General features: G+C 42.3%; 1 protein-coding gene across 2 annotated transcripts; it reads right to left on the reverse strand.

The window, feature by feature from the left end:
* Positions 1–275: 275 nt before the first annotated feature.
* On the reverse strand, positions 276–18,948 carry HACD4 (3-hydroxyacyl-CoA dehydratase 4). Of its 2 annotated transcripts, none has more exons than XM_081317528.1 (7): positions 18,795–18,948; positions 16,605–16,665; positions 13,093–13,220; positions 5,323–5,435; positions 3,613–3,719; positions 1,856–1,987; positions 276–495 (listed from the first exon to the last, which is right to left on the reverse strand). In XM_081317528.1, exons 2-7 carry the CDS (start codon positions 16,633–16,635, stop codon positions 413–415), a joined length of 594 nt encoding a protein of 197 aa, XP_081173654.1. In that variant the 5' UTR covers positions 16,636–16,665; positions 18,795–18,948; the 3' UTR covers positions 276–412. The 2 variants fall into 2 exon arrangements, with proteins under 2 accessions (XP_081173654.1, XP_081173653.1); XM_081317527.1 differs by having other exon boundaries at positions 16,605–16,720; positions 18,795–18,940.
* Positions 18,949–21,793: the final 2,845 nt, after the last annotated feature.

A 21,793-nucleotide genomic window follows, 5' to 3' on the forward strand; every position in this document is an offset into this window, starting at 1 on the left:
GCTATCAAATTGTTCTGTTTGGTTTTCACGTAATAGTTCTTCAAAGGCACCAGCTGACAAAACGTGTGTTGGAGAGAGAGACACACACACACACATACATACATACATCCTGGCTTTTAAATGAGGTAATGTTCTCATTACTGTAACAGCAATAGAGCAAGTAGCTTTTGCATTCCACTGAATATAATGAGAAAGCTGCTGAAAGTGTGTTTAAGCAATCAAGGAATTCTTTCCATTCTGCTTCGTGTGCCTCCGTATGCAAAGTCTGTGAGCAACGATCTAATTGCGAAGAAAGTGTAGTGTGCTTTTTTCACTTGAAATCTCCAAACGACTAGATCTTGAAATATTAGTAATTGTCGCAAAGGCTGTTTCGTAAGAGGTGAAATTTGTCATTTTCCACCAAAAACATGAGTTAGCTTCTTTTCTCTTTGATGTTGCTGCTTCCTAGATGAGTCTTCCGTTCCATATAAAAATACTGAACAATGAAATATGCACCTAAACCCAAACCACAGCATGTTTGAAACATAAAAAGAAAAAGAAAAAAGAAACGTAAAGTACACAATAGCATTACTCTGTCTTATAAAATAATAGTCTCTGAAATCCTCAGACCTTCAAGTTGTTCAAATCTATTTACTTTAAAGTGATCGGATTTATTTATTTAACCTACAGCAACTTATCTTTTAAAACTAATTTAGCACATTTTTCTGATTCAGTAGCCATAGGAATCTTTTGCTTAGTCCCTCAAGATTCCTTGTTCCCTATTGTTTAATATCTTCAGAGAAACTAAAACCTGTACTGTACTAGGAATGCCTAAATGAAGAAGGAAATTAGGCTCAAAATTGCTTGAAATGGAGTAAGGAAAATCGTCATTACAGCAGGACAAGGTTGCCCTCGTTCTGTTTGACCATTCAGATAGGTTGGGCAATATTGTGTTCTGAACTGTACATGTATAAGTGTACATATCTCCAAATAGCTGGACATGCAGAATGACAGAGTAGCGCACTTCTGACAACTAAGCAATATATTGTCATTTAAATTATTTAAACAAATAGGGATTCTGTATCTGTGGCTCAGTGGGTTAGGACGCTGAGCTTGTCGATCAGAAGGTTGGCAGTTTGGCGGGTCGAATCCCGAGTGCCGCGTAACAGAGCGAGCACCTGTTTCTCGTCCCAGCTTCTGCCAACCTAGCAGTTCTAAAGTATGTAAAAATGCAAGTAGAAAAATAGGGACCACTCCGGTGGGAAGGTAACAGCGTTCCGTGCGCCTTTGGCATCTAGTCATGCCGGCCACATGACCACGGAGACGTCCTCGGACAAGCGCTGGCTCTTCGGCTTTGAAACGGAGATGAGCACCGGCCCCTAGAGTCGGAAACGACTAGCACGCATGTGCAGGGGAACCTTTACCTTTACCTTTTATCTGTGGGAAACATACTCGGGCTGATGAGAGCTTTGCCTTAATACTATACTGTACCCATCTGTTTATAGCTGTTTCAGAATTAGTATATAGTTTGACCAGGGATCTGATGTAACTGTGATGAATTCCTCTAGACTCTATACCAGGGGTAGGCAACCTTGGCTCTTTTATGACTGGTGGACTTCAAGTCCCAGAATTCCTGAGCCAGCACAGCTGGCTCAGGAATTCTGGGAGTTGAAGTCCACCAGTCATAAAAGAGCCAAGGTTGCCTACCCCTGCTCTGTACTGCTATAATGAGAGAGAGAGGAGGGCTGTGTGAATAAAGAACTTACTACACCAATCAGGCTCCCCCAAGTGAGGGACAGGAGTTTAATCCCCAATCCTGCCAATGCGTTACAGATAATTTCCTCTGGTGTATTTGCTAAGACATAAAAGAACTTACCACCAAACAATATTGCCATGTACATTTTCAGTACATAGGGAAAGTAAATAGTTAGATCCAGTGGGAAGAGTATTCGGATGGAGTAAGTGCCTGAGGTTTCAAAGTGAGGCAACGATTCATATATGGCAAATGCTGGGGGAGGAAAAAAGAAAAAACAGCCAAGTGAAAAATTCCAAATACGCAAAAATGTCTCTGTTCTGCACAATACATTCGATTAATATGGATATAGGTTAGGCTCAAGCTTCAGCCAGGACTAGAGATTCACAATTAGAAGTTTTTATTATAGAACAGGAGTGGATAATCTCCAGATTAGATTGGATCCCAATTTTCATCAGCCTTATATGGTATAATCCAGGGGTAGGCAACCTCGGCTCTTTTATGACTCATGGACTTCAACTCCCAGAATTCCTGAGTCAGCTGACTCAGGAATTCTGGGAGTTGAAGTCCATGAGTCATAAAAGAGCCGAGGTTACCTACCCCTGGTATAGTCAGTAGTTACTGATGCTGGGAGCTGTGGTTCAGTACATCTGGAAGAGCACAAGTTGTCCTTGCTTCTGGCCCAGGCGTGTCCAGCCTTGGTAACTTTTAAGACTTGTGGACCAACTCCCAGAATTTCCCAGCCACTATGAAGTTTATTTATTTATTTTATTTTATTTATTTTAATTCCATTTATATCCCGCCCTTCTCCGAAGACTCAGGGCGGCTTACAAGCTTAGCAGTAGCCTTCATTCTATGTATATGCCTGCTTATTAGGGCTTTCACACACACCCCAAGTGGCATTATTACAAAGTCAGCTTAATTGCCCCCAACAATCTGGGTCGAAGTTCACAAGTCTTAAAGTTGCCAAGATTGGACACCTCTGTTTTGCCTTAAAGAACTGAAGCTGATTTGAAAGATTATTCCTGTGATGATATATATAGCCACATCCCATGTTTTTTCAGAGACATCATTTTTCCCAGAGGTAGCATCACAGGGGAAAAAAAAGTTACTAACTTTTGAAACAGTGCTAAATGATATTTGAAGATGGAAAGTTTTCAATTGCCTTGCAAAGCATGTGACTCCTTACTGGAAATATTTTTCTTATGGAGAGCCATCATATTTATCTTTCTGTAAATACTATTCTACAATCCTATAAGTGTTTACTTAGAAGAATGATCCAATGAAACTGATGCCTAATTAAGTATATGCAGGTAGTCTTCGTTTAACAACTATTTCAAGGGTAGCTACAACCAGTCCCCATAATTACAGTCATCAAAGCACCCTGGCAGACCACCCACATTTACAAAAAACCACAGCATGTGCTTTAACTCACCCCACACATCTCCCCGCCCCCCCCATCCTGCACGCTATCATCACCCACTCCTGCCACCCTCAGCTGACACTTCACAAGTTTGCACGAAGGGCCAGCAGCTGCCTCAGCTGGGAATGCATCATTCGCAACAGGAGGAAAAAGATGGCGAAGAGTTGGAGCGCAGAGTGCTCAAAAGGGCAGAGATGGGCTGCATAGGCGGTGGGGGGGGGAGATGTTGAAGTAGAGGCAAGCACAGCAGGGCAGGAGAAGCATGAGGTCCTCATGTAATGACAGTATGGTTCCCATCTAACAACCACTGCCAGAACCACCCTGCGGTCAACATGATATGTCACCTGATGATCGCTCAGCTGAGCGATGGGAATTCTGGTCCCAATTAAGGCCGCTAAGTGAGGATTACTTGTGTAGCATTGCAATTTCAGAAAGTACACTCTCTTCCTCCACTTACCTTGAGCCAAAACTAAGAGAGGATAGAAAGGAATCCACAGTGAATGATAGAGCCAAGCTAGTCCTTGAAAGTATATCCCTCTCTCCAAGAGTATGCAGTGTGTGTATCTGGAAGGAAAAACAGGGCGACGGGAGTTCCGGCATGTGTGCCACATTATCAAATAAACCATGCGGATGGCATCGTTATGATTAGGACTTGCTGCTTATGGGGCAGGTGAATCGCCACGCAGCCTTCAGGACCCAGGTTCCCTGCAGTTGTGTTATAACTGTCCTCGTTCTAACTCAGAAGACGGCTACTGGGAGTGATCAAATGACTGTATCTGAATCCTGGCCAAGAGGATTGATTGATTTATTTGATTTCTTTTTTTTCTTTTGCTATTTTTTTAAAAAAGATTTTATTGGTTTTTATAGGGTTGGGGATAGAGTGGAAGGATAAGGACTGGGGTTGGGGGGGTCAAAGGGAGGGTTTGATTTCTAATAACCGCCTATCTGAACAAGTAATCCTGGGTGTCATATCAGGACAATTAAAACACTACAAAATAAATCTATTTGGCACTAAATAAAGCTGTTACTAAAAAGGGGTGGCTCAGTGGGTTAGGATGCTGAGCTTGTCGATCAGAAGTTCGGCAGTTTGGCGGGTCGAATCCCGAGTGCTGTGTAGCAGAGTGAGCGCCTGTTACTTGTCCCAGCTTCTGCCAACCTAGCAGTTCTAAAGTATGTAAAAATGCAAGTAGAAAAATAGGGGCCACTACGGTGGGAAGGTAACAGCGTTCCGTGCGCCTTTGGCATCTAGTCATGCCGGCCACATGACCACGGAGACGTCCTCGGACAAGCGCTGGCTCTTCGGCTTTGAAATGGAGATGAGCACCGGCCCCTAGAGTCGGAAATGACTAGCACGCGTGTGCGGGGGAACCTTTACCTTTACCTTTAAAAGCTGCTACTACGGATGTTAATAGAACCAAGAAACAGAGCCCTTAATGTATTCGGGGGCCCAGGCTCAGGTTCACAATCCTGCCTTCATAGCCTTATGAAAGGCCAACAGGGTTAGGACTCATCCCGATATCAAAGGAAGAATATTCCAGAGGGCTGGGACCTACAACAGAGAAGGCAAAACTCCTGGTTCTCACCAGCTGACATTCCTTGGCAGATGGGATCTGCAGCATCCCCAGCTTGCCCGACTGAATTGAATAGGTAAAAAGAGATTTGGGAAGGATGATTTGGTGAGTCAACTCTTTTATTAACGTTTGCTAGGTTTCACAGAAATCAGCATTAAATCAGCACTGACCTTCTGTTTTTTTTATTGGCTCCAATGAATTGCAGGAACCTCGAGGAACTAGTTTGCTAACATTTTTACCCACTGAATCACACAATGTCTTTGTGTTGCCTCAACTCTCAGGAATTAACAGTCTAAACACATTAATAATGTGTTTGCAGAATCCTGATGTTCTGGATATTCTGTGATATTATCAAAACCTTGGATTCTAATATTCTGGTTATTGCTTTCTATTTATAAATGTTCCATAAAAGAGGAGAATATATGATCTACAGGTACAAAGGTTGAATGTTTATGGCTAAGAGAATGCACATCTTTATCTTCTGAGCTATGTTACAGAGAAAGCCTCCCAGATAATCACAGTGAATTCCATACAGGGAAGATAAATAAGGGAAACTTCTTGGCTGCATTGCCACAGGAGTGGCATTAAATTCTCACCTGATAACATCGATGCAATTCCAAAGGAAAAATAGGACACACACAATGCCTTTCCCTTGAACTTCTTCTTGACTTGCTATGGCAACAAATAAGATGACAATTCTTTCTGTGATCTGGAAAAAGTAAAATAGTTTTTGTTCTCTTTGGACTCTCAGTGTGATAAAAGTGGCCGCAGGAGAGACCATTTTCAACTCTGGTAAAGGCAGGCTATAGTTATGTGATATAAGTCACTTAATTAAGTTTTTTTACTCGTCTTAATTTTCTGGGTTTGACATATTGATAAGTACTGAGGCTACATTCACATACCACCTTAAATTAAACTATGTTTGTCTAATCAGAAACACAGCTGCAGTACCCAATGCATTAAATACTAAAACAATTTAAAAAAATACACTTTTTCACTAAATTCTGTATTTTGATTTTGACATTAAAGGCTTCTGCTGTCTTAACTTAGGAAACACAATACCGTAGTTTCCAAAGTAGATTACTATCCATTAGTAAGTAGTACTGCTTGCCCGCTCACTAAATTTCCAAACAATGCAGTTGCCGTTAAAAAAATGTGTAGCAGGTTTGCAGAACCTTGAGTATATGAATGCAGTGCAAAGATTACTTAGTTTATGCAAAGCAGAATTACATTTAGCTACAGATTAATACTGGGATGAAGCACCGGTCTTTAGTTACGCATATACAGGTAATCCTTGTTTACTAATTGTACGGTTTAGCAACTGTTTGCAGTTAAGATGGTGATGAAAAAGAAACTTCAACCAGTCCTTTGCGTTTATGACCTTCACAGGTCTGTAAAACAAAGGAAAGCTGAAGTAAGACAATAAAATCACCATATTTCACTTAGCAACCACTTTACTTAGAATGACGGCAGGGGAGTGAAGAAAAGGAAAGGAAAACACAAGTTGAGGACACGTGGTTTCCCAGTTAGCTTCACTTGACCAGTTACTGGTCCCAGTTGTAAACAATGACTACCTGTAGATAGTTTTTTGAAATTGCACATTTTCATTTCATTGTTTTGTTGGTTTTCATTTTTTGAAAAGTCAGACCGAAATCCAAATTCCGTATCCTGTTTGCTATAATCAGATGTCGGAAACTGAAAACTCATGCCGCTATTTTATAAAATGTATGCGCAGATGCCTTCTTTTTCATTTGTAATATTGTTCTTGAATTCCCTCTACCTTTACAGCATACCCTATTCCCCAATTACTAAACAGACATTCAGGTTTCTGAGGTGCTGTTCTGTGGCTTATTCAGTGCAACAGCAAATACTAAATCAAGCAATGGACCACAGTTAATACAACAATTAGAAAAACATAGTGTGTTTCCAATCCCAGCCTGGTAAGGAAATTCTGTTCAGGTTCTGTTCTAACAAGAAAGACTATCCCCTCTAGCCTCCCCACCACCATGAAAAATGCAATTTATTCAGTGCGTGTCATGTCCAGACACAATTCTAATCTGATTAACCTACAAAGATCTCATTTTTAAGGGGAGTGATGACAGAAACTAGGAATTCAGGTTACAGTTCAGCTTAAGTGATGAAAAATCACAGAGAGACTTTAGATCGGTCAGTATGTAACAGTCTAATCAACACCACAAATTTTTTGTGGGGAAGAAACAAAGTGAAAATATGATGTATCCTGTCTTGAATTACTGAACAAAATGTTCAGTGTTATAGTCGTTGCTTGCTGATCACTTGTTTGATGACCGTTAGAAGTTATCATAGTTATACTATTCAGATCATATATACTCGGTTCATGCAAGAAAATTGTACAAACTGATTGTAAACAATGACACTGCAGTCATCAAAATGATTCACTGGAACATCTGTTAAAACAATCATGTGCCAATAATGAAAACATTGGTGAGAATATATAGTTGAAAAAGTAGTAAAAAAAAAGAGCAAGTTAAAATATTGTGAAATTTCTAATATGTACTGATAAGATCTTGGCTCATAACATACAAGATTTAACTCTGGTTGGAAAAAAAAAGAAAGTGAATAATTGATGTGGCAATACCAAGGCACGGTAGAGTAGAAAAATAGATAAAGAATTGGAGAAGACCACAAGGTAACAAGATCTAAAAATCAAAGTTAAAAGATTATGGCATAAAGTAAACCATAAATGCCAGTGCGTGCCATACCAAAAAGTCTTAGACCGTACTTGGGAAATCTACATATTAACAAAATTTCCAAATCTGTCATTTACAAAAGACCACACAGCCTGGATCTGTGGGTAAGGACTAGAAAAATAATCACAATGAACCATGCCCTTCATCCACGCAGCAACACTATCGGATTCTACCTGCCAAGCAGCATAGCTGAGAGTGGAATGTTGCAAGAAAACATGATTATGATACTACTTGCAAGATGGAGTTGATAGACTGAGCCCAAACATTATGCCAGGAATAGCCAACTTCTGCCCTGCATATATTTTGAATTCCAAGTGTAATAATGAATTGCTATTTGTCAGAATAGCCATGAGCTAATAGGTAGTGAAATTCAAAAAATATGGTGAGCGTTACCTTGCCTATCCATGTATTAGAACATGGTTTGTGCAGTTTTAATGAGGAAAAAAAGTGATGCAGATTTAGTTTATAGATGATGTATTGACGATGGTAGTGGCAGCTTTTATAAAATTTGCTAAAGTTTTTGATTGTCTTCTAATCGTATTTCTCATCAAGATTTCTTCCAAAATTCTGATCCGCTGCCAGCAGTGCACTTTTATTATTCATGTTTTTCAATGAACACATTAAAAGGGTATCCAGAATTCAGATCTAAAACCAATTCATTTTCATTTCTAAGCTCTCTATTACTATGAGTTCTAGTAAAAAGGGGTTGTGTGGGGGATATATGCAGAGAAAAATATTTAACAAGGCAGTCCTAAAAATGTTAAAAGTAAATCTCATAAAGATCAAAAATTATGTTTCCCAAGTAAATAAACTGAAATTCACAATTCCCTAGGTCATTCCACAATGCATCTTTCTATTGTAGTCTGAGTAGATATCCATAAGATTATGTTGTCCATCTCACTGAATTCAATGTGTGCTACTTGGGAGTAAGGACAGTCTGAGCTTATGTTTCTTACTAAGCTTTTTGTTTATTATGGGCATCTTTTCATTCAGGGTATAATCAGAAGCCTAGGCTGAAATGTAAGCTGACAATACGGAAGAATTCTTCATGCTAAAGAAAAAGAAAACAAATCTAAAATTACTTTTAAAATGTCGTCATCTTAGGCACTTGTGTGGAATATTGATTATACTAACTTTCTTATTTGTCCTACAAATTCATTTTCTCAAATTCTATTAAAGGAATGCAAAACCTTTATTCTAGTCAATTTGTATCTCTCCCTTTCTTTTCCACTAGTTAACCTATTTTTCTAAAAAAAAAAAATCATTCCAAATTCTGTTCTTTGACTTATGCCCCTTTTCTTTTGCATGGGTCTTTTGAGATTCAAAATAGATTGTTTTGCAAAACAGCCATTTTTTGAGTGCTGGTTTGACTGATTGGGGCAGAGGTGGCAACCTATGGCCTCTAGGGCCATGTGTATCCCTTAACTTAATTGTATGTAGCTATGGCTAGTCAATTAGGACCTCTAGTAAAAGCAATTGTACCCTCCAGACAACCTGACAGAAAAAGGCAGAAGAGGTAGACAGCCATAATTTCACAGTGTTAGATCCATTATTCTTCATTCATTTTTGCTTGGATAATGGTTATCGGAATGGATATCCTGCTATGTGTTCCTTCCTGGTAATTTTTGATCACTGTAATTAAGCAGCGTGTTATTTAGCCAGGACTTTCAGGATAATTTGAAGGTATACACAATAGCCAGTGGCTTATTGCAGCAATGGCCAAAATCTTTGTACAAATCTTGTATCTTCATTTACTATATAATTCAAAATACAGGTAGTCCTCAACTTATGACCACAATTGAACCCATCATTTGTGTTGCTAAATGAGAAATTTGTCAAACGGCTTTTTGCCCCATTTTATCACTTTTCTTGCTTTGTTAAGTGTATCACTGCAGTTGTCCAATTAGTAACACGCTTATTAAGTGAATCTGGCTTCCCCATTCATTTTGCTTGTCAGAAGGTTGCAAAAGTGGATCACATGACCCCAGGATGCTGCAACCATCATATATATGAGTCAGTTGTCAACATCTGAATGTAAACCATATGACCATGGGGATGCTGTAACGGTCATACGTCACTTCTTTCAGTGCAGTTGTAACTCTGAACAGTCCCTAGGTGAACTGTTGTAAGTCGAGGACCACCTGTATTATTGGCACAAAGACTGAAGGTTGGCAAGAACAAGCTCTGAAACATCCAAAGGTGCTTTTTTCACGAAGCTTCTTGGATGAGAAGCAAAACATTTTCAAAGAAAAACTAGAAAGTCGAGTTGCCTTGTGAACAAGCACCTTTGGGACAACCATGACCTGGATGGCTAAGAGAGAGCTGAAGAAGCTTCTTAGATGAGAAGCAAAACATCTTCAAAGAAAAACAAGGAAGTCCAGTTGCCTTGTGAAAAAGCACCTTTGGGACAACCATGATCTGGATGATTGAGAATCTCCATCGAAGATCTGAAACACTAAAAAGCTGGCTGCATGATTCTGTGGTAAGCTTAGCTCATTCAGTATTTAGGTACGATGGGAACCAAACTCCAGCAACATCTGGAAAAATTAAAGAGTCCCCCTCCCTGATCCAAGGACAGGAGCTAAACTAAATGAGAAGGTCTGTAAACTGAAATTCATACACAATTAGCACTTACATGCTTTTGTCCTAGATAAGTTCACTATTTTTACAGAGTGATTGAAATTAATTCAATTATTTTTCCTACATAGTAATGGGGGGGAGCGGCTTCCGGTGGCTGCGCGGCGCCGGAGACAGCCTTCCCGGGCTGCCCGCGGCTCAGCTGAGTGATTTTCGCCCGAAACAGCGCCGATCAGCTGTTCGGGCGAATTTGAAGCCCCCTCCTCGGGAGAAGAGGAGGGGGTGAGGCCCCAGGTAGGGGTCGAGTTCTCCGGGGCCGCCTGAGCTTGGAGCTTGGGCGGCTGAAGGATCGAACTCCCCCGTAGCCTGGGTCGCTCCCAGCTGGCCAGCGCCTCTGCTCCTGATTTCATGGAGCAGAGCCAGGCGTCTGCGACCACCCCTGCCTGAAGGAAGGACTATGGAATAAAAAGAGCAGGCAGAGCGGTACAAGAGGAAAAGGTGAAGAGGATTATTTTATTCTACTCTCGAGCTTGATGGACTTTTTAAACTTAAAGTGAAAGTGCGTCACAATTGAAAGTAAAAGATGGCGGCTAAACCTCCTCCTAAAACTCTTCGGAGTGCTGGAACTTCTCCGGTGCAACAATCATCATTGCAGGCATTGCATCCTCCTGATGTATTGACATTGAAGGATTTACAAGATGCTCTTGAAAAACATACCCAGGTAATTTTGGAATCAATGAGTGATAAATTTGCACAGATGGAGGAGAAATTGAAGAAGTTGGAGGAGAGGATGGAGGAGAGGATGGAACAGAAGTTCAGTGTGATGAAGGTAGACATTTTGTCTTCAGTGTATAAAGTGGCTGAATGTGTGGAAGAATTGGATGAAAAAGTGGAAGATTTGAATCAAAAGAGTACCATATTAGAAGCAAAAGTATTGGAGAATGAAGATTTAAGAGACAAAATGGATAGGGAATTGAGTCTTGCTCAATATTTCCAGATGCAGTTTGCCATTAGAATCAGAGGTTTAAAGGAGAATATTAAGGAAGATCTAAAGCAGCTGGTTTCTGAGGCTCTTGAAGTGGTATTGAATCAGCCAGCATCTGAAATAAAAGGAGGCATGGATAAAGTGTTTCGTGTGAACTCATGGATTGCTAGACAGAGAAAGTTGCCTAGAGATGTGGTGGTCTATTTTGCAAAAAGGGAAATTAGAGATGAAGTTATACAAGCTGCCTATGATACTAAAGTCGTGATTGCTGATCAAGAAGTTCTGGTTCTAAAAGAGATTCCTCCAAAGATTTTAAGGAGAAGGAAGGATTTTACATTTCTTGTGCAAGAGCTCAAGCAACGAGATATAAGGTTTAGATGGGAGATTCCAGCTGGGTTGATGGTGATGCATGAAGGTAAAAGGTACCGTCTGGTTACTGTGATGCAAGTGCGTGATTTTTACAATAATGTTTTAAAAGCAACCCCATTAACACTTCTGGAAGCTGCAAAGGGATCTGGAGAAGGAGAACATCAAGAGGCTGAAGATGGACAGGCAGAGGAGAAGGGTGCTGGAGGAGATCAAGTTATAACACCTTTGGATGATCCCAGAGAACAGAGGGTGACGCGTGCTGCTTTAAAACGATCAAAAAAGATAAAAGAACAAGATCAGCAGAAGTCTATGGAACTTTCACAACGTACTTACAGCCAAGTAGTGGGAGGTGGGAAAAGATTTGGGTGAGGAATGTAAAATTTACACAAGTTTGAAATCCAAGAGAGAATTTTTACAAAATGCTTTATAGATGGTATTTAGATTTTAAAAAGCTAAGTATGTATCTGAATTATTAGCCTAAATGTTGGAGTTGTGGTGATGAAGACGCAATATATTTTCATATATGGTGGACTTGTAAAAAGGTTAAGGCTTTTTGGATAAAAGTCTGGTGGAATATACTAAGTTGATGTTGAAATTTAACTACGGCAGCAAGATTTTTGATAGATCAGTACTGGAAAGAGGAACTGCCGACCATAGAAGAATGGACTTTAAAGGTTCCCGACCTGGTTGAAATGGCGAAGATTTCGGCCTATTTGAAAGATTACTTGCAAGAACGCTATATTATGGAAGGGAGAAAATGGCTTGAGTTTATCCAGAATAAGTATAGGGTTAAGAAGTCTCATATTTGAATAAGTCTTTTTTCTTTGTTTCTTTTTCTATATTTGTTTTTTTTTAAATATAGTTAATATTATTAAGGTTTGTTTTATCCTATATAAGCTAGAGAGTGATAGATTTTAGAGTTTATGGTTGTTAGTATATGGTTGTTTATGATTGTTTTTTTTCTTTATATATACCTTGTATTTAGCTCTGGGAAGTCGGGGGGGAGGGGGGGAGGGGGGAGAGGAAGGGGGGGAGGGAGAAGGGAGGGGGGATTTTTTAAGGGAAAAATTGTATGTTAAAACTTTTCAATAAAAAAAAAAAGTAATGGGGGGGAGCCAATACCTCCTAATTCCTTCAGTTAGAGCACAGGTCTGCAACCCGCAGCTCCGGAGCCGCATGCGGCTCTTTCAGCTGTCTCCTGCGGCTCCCAGTCCTCTGCCATGTGCAGTCCAAAAAAAAAGTGGGACTAAAAAAGTTCAACCAATCAATTCAAATATGCAGGGTAGGTGCATATCTCGCCTTGGCTCCACTCTTCAGTCAAACCCTGTTCTGTGCATGCGTGCATGTATGCGCATGCGCACACATTTTTTGCGGCTCCCAGTTTTTCCTTTTGTGAGGGAACTGGTTCCGAGTGGCTCTTTCACTGTTTCAGGTTGCTGACCCCTGAGTTAGAGGCAACATAAACTGCATGTCAGAGGCAACTTTCAGATACTAGATAACCTTGGACCTGCACACAGATAGGTTCGCAAGGGTCATATGGTGAATAAATAGTCATGTATGAGCTTGATTGACTTTCCAAGTTGGGTTTGTTCCGTTCATCACACGTATCTGCTGTGGGATTTTAGTGAACAATAAAAACAACCAAAGGAGACCAAATTCCAAATATCAAAGCCCTAATCTTTAATATGATGATAATTTGCCCATACCTGTAAGAATCTTGGATAAAACTGATCCTTCTCAATGCCAAACCAAATATGCAGAAGCTCTAGTATAGATGCTAGCTGGCAAATACGCATCACCAGTCCAATAGAATGGAAAGTATCTGCAACAGAATCTACAGATGCAAAAGGAAAAATAAGAAACACTGGTTTAAATTTTTAGGACACTCCCTTTGTCACAGTCATCCCTCTTCCCACTGACAGGAAGTTAACACTTGAACATTTTCCAATACTGGCATTAAAGATTTTTGAAGATTTCCTATACATACATAAATAATAATTTCTGAAGATTTGGATGATTTATCTTATGTTTTGGCACAGAGAATACTGTGCAAATTTTTTCCCCCACAAGGTTTTCAAAGGAGAATAGATGAAATATGGCAATCGTGTCTGTGGAACATGGGCCCATAGAATACATGACATTTAATTTGGTGGCAGTTTGGAAAATTAATTCATGACCAAATTTATTAATTAAATTTCCAGGAAATTTTAACTTGAATTATTCCCCTCTCCAAAAAAAAAGGGCTACACTTCTATTGTCTCTTTTTTCTTTCTTTGATAACAAATCGTTGTGTTAATCTGTAGTTACATTTGTGCTGCTGTGCTTCCTAACTTAGCTCAGTTTTATGTAGGCTATATTCATGTAAGGTCAATTGAAATAATAAATCATTATTCAATATAGCTCTTTTGCTGTACTTGATTTATTGCTGTATCCATACTTGATTATGGAGTGATCATTTCCTCTGCATTTTCAGATGCAAAATGTTAGGCTTTCCTCAGAATAATAAATTCCACATGTTCTAGAAATGAGCTCAAAGCTTTTCCAGTGCAATTAAAATGCTATAGGGTTTTCAGATCCTGGGTCTCCCAGCAATTGTTCTTCACTGGGGCTTTAATCCATTTGATTAATGTGCATATAATGTAACTTGGTCATGATTTACTTTAGCTGGATTGGGCTGATGTCATTTCTATTATATAGGAAGTGAACAGTCAGTTATAATTACTTACAACCTCTCTCTTTTCCCAATAATCTTAATCAACTTTGATCAGTTGATTAAACTAAATGGTTTGGGCATATGCAATGTGTTAGGAATTAAAAGGTTAAAAAAAAAAGAAGTCCCTAGATGATTAATTGTCTGAGTTTTACTGGAATAGCTATACTAATTGCTTCAGAATTGCATAAGCCTGCACATGCAGAAAACTGAGTTTTAAAAGGAAAAAAACCCTAAGTTAATCTTGCTAAAAGTCGACTGCAATTGGGAGATGTCAAGCCTGCTTGGATGTTCTCATATTAAATAATAATGTTACTAAAATAACACCATATACACAGAAGGACAAGATATTAGGAGACTTGGGGGATTCAAGGGAATGAAAAGTAAAAAAAAACATGTAAGAGAAGAACTTCCTTCCAGGAATCCCTGCATAATTAAGACTGTTCATTGTCAATAACATGTAAAAATATGGGGGCAATTTGTTGTTGTTTTTTTAATCTTATTTCCATTCAGAATCGCTTAGAAAAGGGCTCAGGTTTAGATAATTGAAATTGGCCAAAATATCAAACACACACAGACAAAATACCTACACTGTACTCATACAAATGGAACAATTGCACTGTCTTAACCAGGTGGTTGATTCACACAGTGAGCTATTTCTCTAATAAACATTTTTTTTCAAACTGAGATCATAATGGCAAATTATAAGCAGTATCTATCTACCTGTCTGTCTACCTACCTACCTACCTATATCCATCCATCCATCCTATATCTATCTACCTTAATATGGAGAGCAAAACCTGGAGTGAGTTTTGAGAAATGGCTAATAGCTATTTGCCAAAACTACCTGCCAATCATACTAGTTCTATTCATAAAAAAGTAAAGGAGTCCCTATGGATTTTACTCCACTACTTGTTGCCGACTCTAGGGGGCAGTGCTCGTCTCTGTTTCAAGGCCATTGAGCCAGCACTGTCCAAAAATGTTTCCATGGTCATGTGGCCAGCAGAATGTCACGGAACACAGTTACTTTCCACCAAAGTGGTACTTATTGTTCTGTCCCAGCCTACACGAGTACTTGCTCAACTGCTTTACTCACAAGGAGGAAGCCCTCTTCATGGAACCAGGCAGGACCCGCAAGAAAAAAAAACCCTTTTTATTTTTTACATACCTGACTCAATGTCCAAGACTTCAGAGGCAAGCAACACAATCAACAAAAACATGAAGCTGCAGCGTGAATGGTTGCCTTAGGCAAACAGCACCTCCCATACCTCCCCCTTTTATAGCCCAGCCAGGCCGTGGCTTATTAATGACTTTTCTTTTGCCTCTGGAGCTGCCCCACTGCCTTCCTCTGTCTTGCTCGCCTCTCTTCTCTGCGTATCCGTGCCTCTGGGATTGGCCCCAGCTGTTCCTCGTTGTCGCCCAACTCAGGCTCCCAAAACAGCTGTGTCTCTGCCTGAGCGTGAGTAGAAGGGCCAGGCTCCTCGTCTGACTGTGAGTCTTGGTGCTCCTCAGAGCCCTTCTCAGACTCCAATGTCACTCCAGGCTCCTCCTCCTCCTCCTCCTCTGAGTCCTCAGACTCGGCTGCCAGATTCACTGGCTGGCAAGGAATCACAACACTTATTTATCTACTCGCATTTCCCTGGTGTCGAACTGCTAGGCTGGCAGGAGCTGGGGCGAGGACGGGACCTCACCCGTCATTTGGCGCTTGGGTCTCAAACCTGGGCTACCGGCTTTCCAGCAGAGAAGCCCAGCATTCTATTCATAGTTTAGTTTTATTCATAAGCACACATCTTCATGTATCATTTTAGACTGTGGAGGAATGCATAAGGGCAAAAAATAGGTGAGTCCCAACTGGGAGCAAAATTACACTTGCATTTAGGCTAACGTTTGTGATTCACCTTCAGTCCTCAGTTCCACACCAGGAAGTGGAAAATGAGGGTCTGAAGGAAACGCTGCCTTAAAGAAATGATTAGGCCCATAGTGCCTACGCCTTCTTCTCCAGGGTTATCTATAAGCGAAGGCATCAGTCATTTCAAAATGGCAGGCATGACAGAGCACTTCACCTCACCCCTTTGTGTGCAACACATTATAAAGCACAATTTTAAAAGGGGCAGGACTTCAATTGCTTGGTCAGGCTGTCATTTTGACAGCCATTTTTCTCATAAATTCAAAGAAAAGCATGAAGAGACGACCATCAGAGGGATAAGTGGATATTTAAAAACAAATAAACCACGCTTTCCTGATGGTTATTTTGAGAAATAACAACCAGGAAACAGATTTGGACTGATTTTGTAGTTCTGTTCTGAAGAAAAATATAAATACAATGGTTCTCTTACTTTTTTTTTTTTGCCTGAGCGGGGAATTTAACTCATGCACATTATATATGTGTGAAAAAGAGTTTTATACTTCTCAAGTCCAAATTTCTAAAACAATATCACTGTTAGATCAGTTAATACTTGATTTATTAGCAAGCTGTAGCAAAATGGGAAATGCATGACATGAGCCTACCTTCCCCAAATGAAAGGAATCTGATGATCATATTGGTAAATATCCATGAATGTCCACAAAACTGAAATAAATAATAGCTGAATATATATGTATTCATTGTTTTTCTGTTTTCTTTTCTGAAAAGACAAAAATACTAATTCAAATACCAAAGCCGACTTTAAAATCCTAATAGCAGGGAATCATTTCTTACCTGATAGCTATTTTCATCAAAGCATTTTCTATATCGCACTAACATCTTACAAATTGAGCCAAAGCAAAAAAAAGAAAAAGAAATGAAAACAACATTTAAAAGCTTGAATGACCATACTGTTATTTTTTTTGTTTGCTTTACAGAACTAGGGAATAAAAGCTTTTTTTTATTTCTCTGATAATGTGGTCTCCCTGTTTGTAAAAATATCTCTGTTATTCTTGCTTTTTCATGTCTCTTTGTGTATGTGTATATGTGTGTGGTGGTATGGCAGACCACAGAATAAAGAAACTCAAAATAGATAATGGTAAGTCCTCTCATTTAATCCACTGTAAACTAAGCAAGCTGAAAGAATCGGCACAGTTTTCATCAGCTGAAGCCAAACAGCAAAAATCCAACAGGCTGCCAATAAAAAAGGGTTGAAGTGAGGGGCCCTGGGTGCTCTCTAAGCTTGGTTGTTTTCTTGCAGACATTTCCTTACCAAACTAGGTAACATCATCAGTGCAAGTGACTAGTGGAAATGTCTGCAAGAAAGCAACCAAGCACAGAGCCAAGGACCCTTCCAAAGTCTGTTTTTGGATGCGGCCAAAATCAATCTTTATATCATAAGACCAAGTGGTTACACTTCCCTTCTTTTTCAGATCATAAGAATATAAGGCGCATGCATGGTGAAATATTTGTTGCCCACTCCTTCCATTTTTTTAAGCCAGCGGATGTTTTGGCACACCATAGATATTAGGAACTGAGTTAACCACAAGCCTAGTGTCAGCTCTGGCATTCTGACACGGTTTCTAAACCAGAGAAGCCTTTCTATATATAGCTACAGGGCTCACACTTATTTGCATGTTACAATTGAGGAAGCGACCGCATTGCTTCTTTGCAAATTTCTCCTTTGGTAGCAGCAAAGTGCTGGGCACCACTGCTTTTTGCATGCTTTCAGTAAAGTCAGTGGCTTTGGGCCAGTCACTCACTCTCAGCCCAACTCACCTCACAAGGTTGTTGTTGTGAGAAAATAGGAGGAGGCAGGAGTATTAGGTATGTTCACCACCTTGAATTATTTACACAATAATAAAGGTGAAATAAAGATGGATTTTTTAAAAATAATAATTTATAACTGCCTTCTTTAGTGCAGAAAACGGAGACATCAATGCGGTTGAAGGATCATTCAATCCTGGCCAAGACATCTGACTTCTTGAAAAAGAAAAAAAAAATCTCTCCCCAGGTACAAAAGTTACATCACTGAATGCAGATCCTCCTTTCAACTACTCCATCGGCATCCAGCCAATCTCTAACGTTAACTAATGAGGGATTAAAGGAGTCAGGTCATCAGCTCTGCTCAGCACTTGGGGCCAGAAGGCATGCCAAAGTACAGGTAGTCCTTGACACATGCCCACAGTTGAGCCCAACATTTCTGTTGCTAAGCGAGGCCGTTGTTAAGTGAATTTTGCCCCACTTGATGACCTTTCTTGCCAGCTGTTAAGTGAATCACTCCAGTTGCTGGATTAGCAACACGGTTGTTAAAATGAATTTGGCTTCCCCAGTGACTTTCCTTGTCCGAAAGTGGCAAAAGCCGATCGCACGACTCTCCCGGATGCTGCAACCGTCATAAATAGGAGTCAGTAGCCCAGCGTCTGAATTTTGATCCCGTGACCATGGGGATGCTCCAAGGGTCGTAAGTGCGAAAGACAGCGATAAAGTCACTTTTCTGCAGCGCGGTCGTAACTTTGGCCACTAAACGAACGGTTGCAAGTCGAGGACGACCTCTCCAGATATAAAACGCGCGAGGGAATCAACCCCAGGCGTCCCAAAGCCCCTGTTGGGATCCTCCGGACCATCTTAAATTGCAGAGGCAACCCACTCTCCCCGGAAACACCAGAGCAGGGGACTAAAAGGGGAGAAAGCCTAGATAGAACGAACCCCCCCTCCGTGCGCACGCGCGGGGCGCGGAGAAATCCCAGTGACCAGGAGAGCGCGGACCGGCTTTTGCACACCGCCCTTTTTACCTGGGGAGGCTCCGGGCTCCGCTTCTCTGTTCCTTCAGCTGAGGGCTTGCCGCGAGCGAGAGAGCGCGCGCGCGCGCCTTCCTTTCCCGCCCCCGCTCCGGCCGATTCCGACCCGGAGCTGAGGCGAGCTGGAGATTCGTCCCCTCCTCCTCCTCCTCCTCCTCCTCCTTCTTCCCTCCCTTCTTTTCCTCCTCGTTCCGTCTAGCCCAGGGGTAGGCAACCACGGCTCTTTTATGACTCATGGACTTCAACTCCCAGAATTCCTGAGTCAGCTATGCTGACTCAGGAATTCTGGGAGTTGAAGTCCATGAGTCATAAAAGAGCCGAGGTTGCCTACCCCTGGGCTAGCCGGTACGGCAAAAGCCGGCGGCGGTCTCCCGAAGTCTGAACTTTTAACGGAGCCGAGGGAAGGGAAGGGTGGGGTGGGGTGGGGGTTAGGTCCCTTCTTTCCAAACCGCGGAGGCGGCGTGCGAGGAGCCAGGCGCGCAAAGGCAAGCCCGAAGGAACGGCGACACCGGGCTGCGCGTTTCTTACACGGAGATGTCCCGTTCCTCGCGGCTTCGGCTGTCGAAAGGAATACGCGTAGGCGTGTACGGTTTGAGAAATGGCATGTCAGCTGCCTCTCTCTTTCTCTCTCTCTCTCTTTTGCATCTTCTCGTTGAAACTTACGCAATTGCCCAGCAAACCGAGGGGAAGGTTTTATGCAATCCTGCTCCCACGCAGATGAAAAATGTCATCAACGGAGGCGATTATTTTTTAAAAAAAAAATTGTATTTCTCTTGCAAATGAACTAAAACAAAACGTTTGGCCTCGCCCCCCCCCCCCGCGGAGTTCCTGTGCTGTCTCTGGGTGGCTGGGAGGAAAATTTGGTAGCACGTACAGCCTTCGTAAAAGGTAAAGGTAAAAGTCTCTTCCCCCCCCCCCACCCGCACGTGCTTGCTAGTCGTTTCTGACTCTAGGGGCCGGTGCTCATCTCCGTTTCAAAGCCGAAGAGCCAGCGCTTGTCCGAGGACGTCTCCGTGGTCACGTGGCCGGCATGACTAGACGCCAAAGGCGCATGGAACGCTGTGAACTGCAATAAAGACTAGTATGTTTCATAAAGGTAAAGGTTCCCCCGCACATGCGTGCTAGTCGTTTCCAACTCTAGGGGCCGGTGCTCATCTCCGTTTCAAAGCCGAAGAGCCAGCGCTTGTCCGAGGACGTCTCCGTGGTCACATGGCCGGCATGACTAGACGCCAAAGGCGCATGGAACGCTGTGAACTGCAATAAAGACTAGTATGTTTCGTAAAGGTAAAGGTAAAGGTTCCCCCGCATACGCGTGCTAGTCGTTTCCAACTCTAGGGGCCGGTGCTCATCTCCGTTTCAAAGCTGAAGTGCCAGCGCTTGTCCGAGGACGTCTCCGTAGTCATGTGGCCGGCATGACTAGACGCCAAAGGCGCATGGAACGCTGTGAACTGCAATAAAGACTAGTATGTTTCATAAAGGTAAAGGTTCCCCCGCACATGCGTGCTAGTCGTTTCCAACTCTAGGGGCCGGTGCTCATCTCCGTTTCAAAGCCGAAGAGCCAGCGCTTGTCCAAGGACGTCTCCGTGGTCATGTGGCCGGCATGACTAGACGCCAAAGGCGCATGGAACGCTGTGAACTGCAATAAAGACTAGTATGTTTCGTAAAGGTAAAGGTTCCCCCGCATATGCGTGCTAGTCATTTCCAACTCTAGGGGCCGGTGCTCATCTCCGTTTCAAAGCCAAAGAGCCAGCGCTTGTCCGAGGACGACTCCGTGGTCATGTGGCCGGCATGACTAGACGCCAAAGGCGCATGGAACGCTGTGAACTGCAATAAAGACTAGTATGTTTCATAAAGGTAAAGGTTCCCCCGCACATGCGTGCTAGTCGTTTCCAACTCTAGGGGCCGGTGCTCATCTCCGTTTCAAAGCCGAAGAGCCAGCGCTTGTCCGAGGACGTCTCCGTGGTCACGTGGCCGGCATGACTAGACGCCAAAGGCGCATGGAACGCTGTGAACTGCAATAAAGACTAGTATGTTTCATAAAGGTAAAGGTTCCCCCGCACATGCGTGCTAGTCGTTTCCAACTCTAGGGGCCGGTGCTCATCTCCGTTTCAAAGCCGAAGAGCCAGCGCTTGTCCAAGGACGTCTCCGTGGTCATGTGGCCGGCATGACTAGACGCCAAAGGCGCATGGAACGCTGTGAACTGCAATAAAGACTAGTATGTTTCATAAAGGTAAAGGTTCCCCCGCACATGCGTGCTAGTCGTTTCCAACTCTAGGGGCCGGTGCTCATCTCCGTTTCAAAGCCGAAGAGCCAGCGCTTGTCCGAGGACGTCTCCGTGGTCACATGGCCGGCATGACTAGACGCCAAAGGCGCATGGAACGCTGTGAACTGCAATAAAGACTAGTATGTTTCGTAAAGGTAAAGGTAAAGGTTCCCCCGCATACGCGTGCTAGTCGTTTCCAACTCTAGGGGCCGGTGCTCATCTCCGTTTCAAAGCTGAAGTGCCAGCGCTTGTCCGAGGACGTCTCCGTAGTCATGTGGCCGGCATGACTAGACGCCAAAGGCGCATGGAACGCTGTGAACTGCAATAAAGACTAGTATGTTTCGTAAAGGTAAAGGTTCCCCCGCATATGCGTGCTAGTCATTTCCAACTCTAGGGGCCGGTGCTCATCTCCGTTTCAAAGCCAAAGAGCCAGCGCTTGTCCGAGGACGACTCCGTGGTCATGTGGCCGGCATGACTAGACGCCAAAGGCGCATGGAACGCTGTGAACTGCAATAAAGACTAGTATGTTTCGTAAAGGTAAAGGTTCCCCCGCACATGCGTGCTAGTCGTTTCCAACTCTAGGGGCCGGTGCTCATCTCTGTTTCAAAGCTGAAGAGCCAGCGCTTGTCCGAGGACGTCTCCGTGGTCATGTGGCCGGCATGACTAGACGCCAAAGGCGCACGGAACGCTGTTACCTTCCCACCGTAGTGGTCCCTATTTTTCTACTTGC

The sequence above is a fragment of the Vipera berus genome, assembly GCF_964194415.1.
Source record: "Vipera berus genome assembly, chromosome: 2".
NCBI classification, from domain to species: Eukaryota; Metazoa; Chordata; class Lepidosauria; order Squamata; family Viperidae; genus Vipera; species Vipera berus.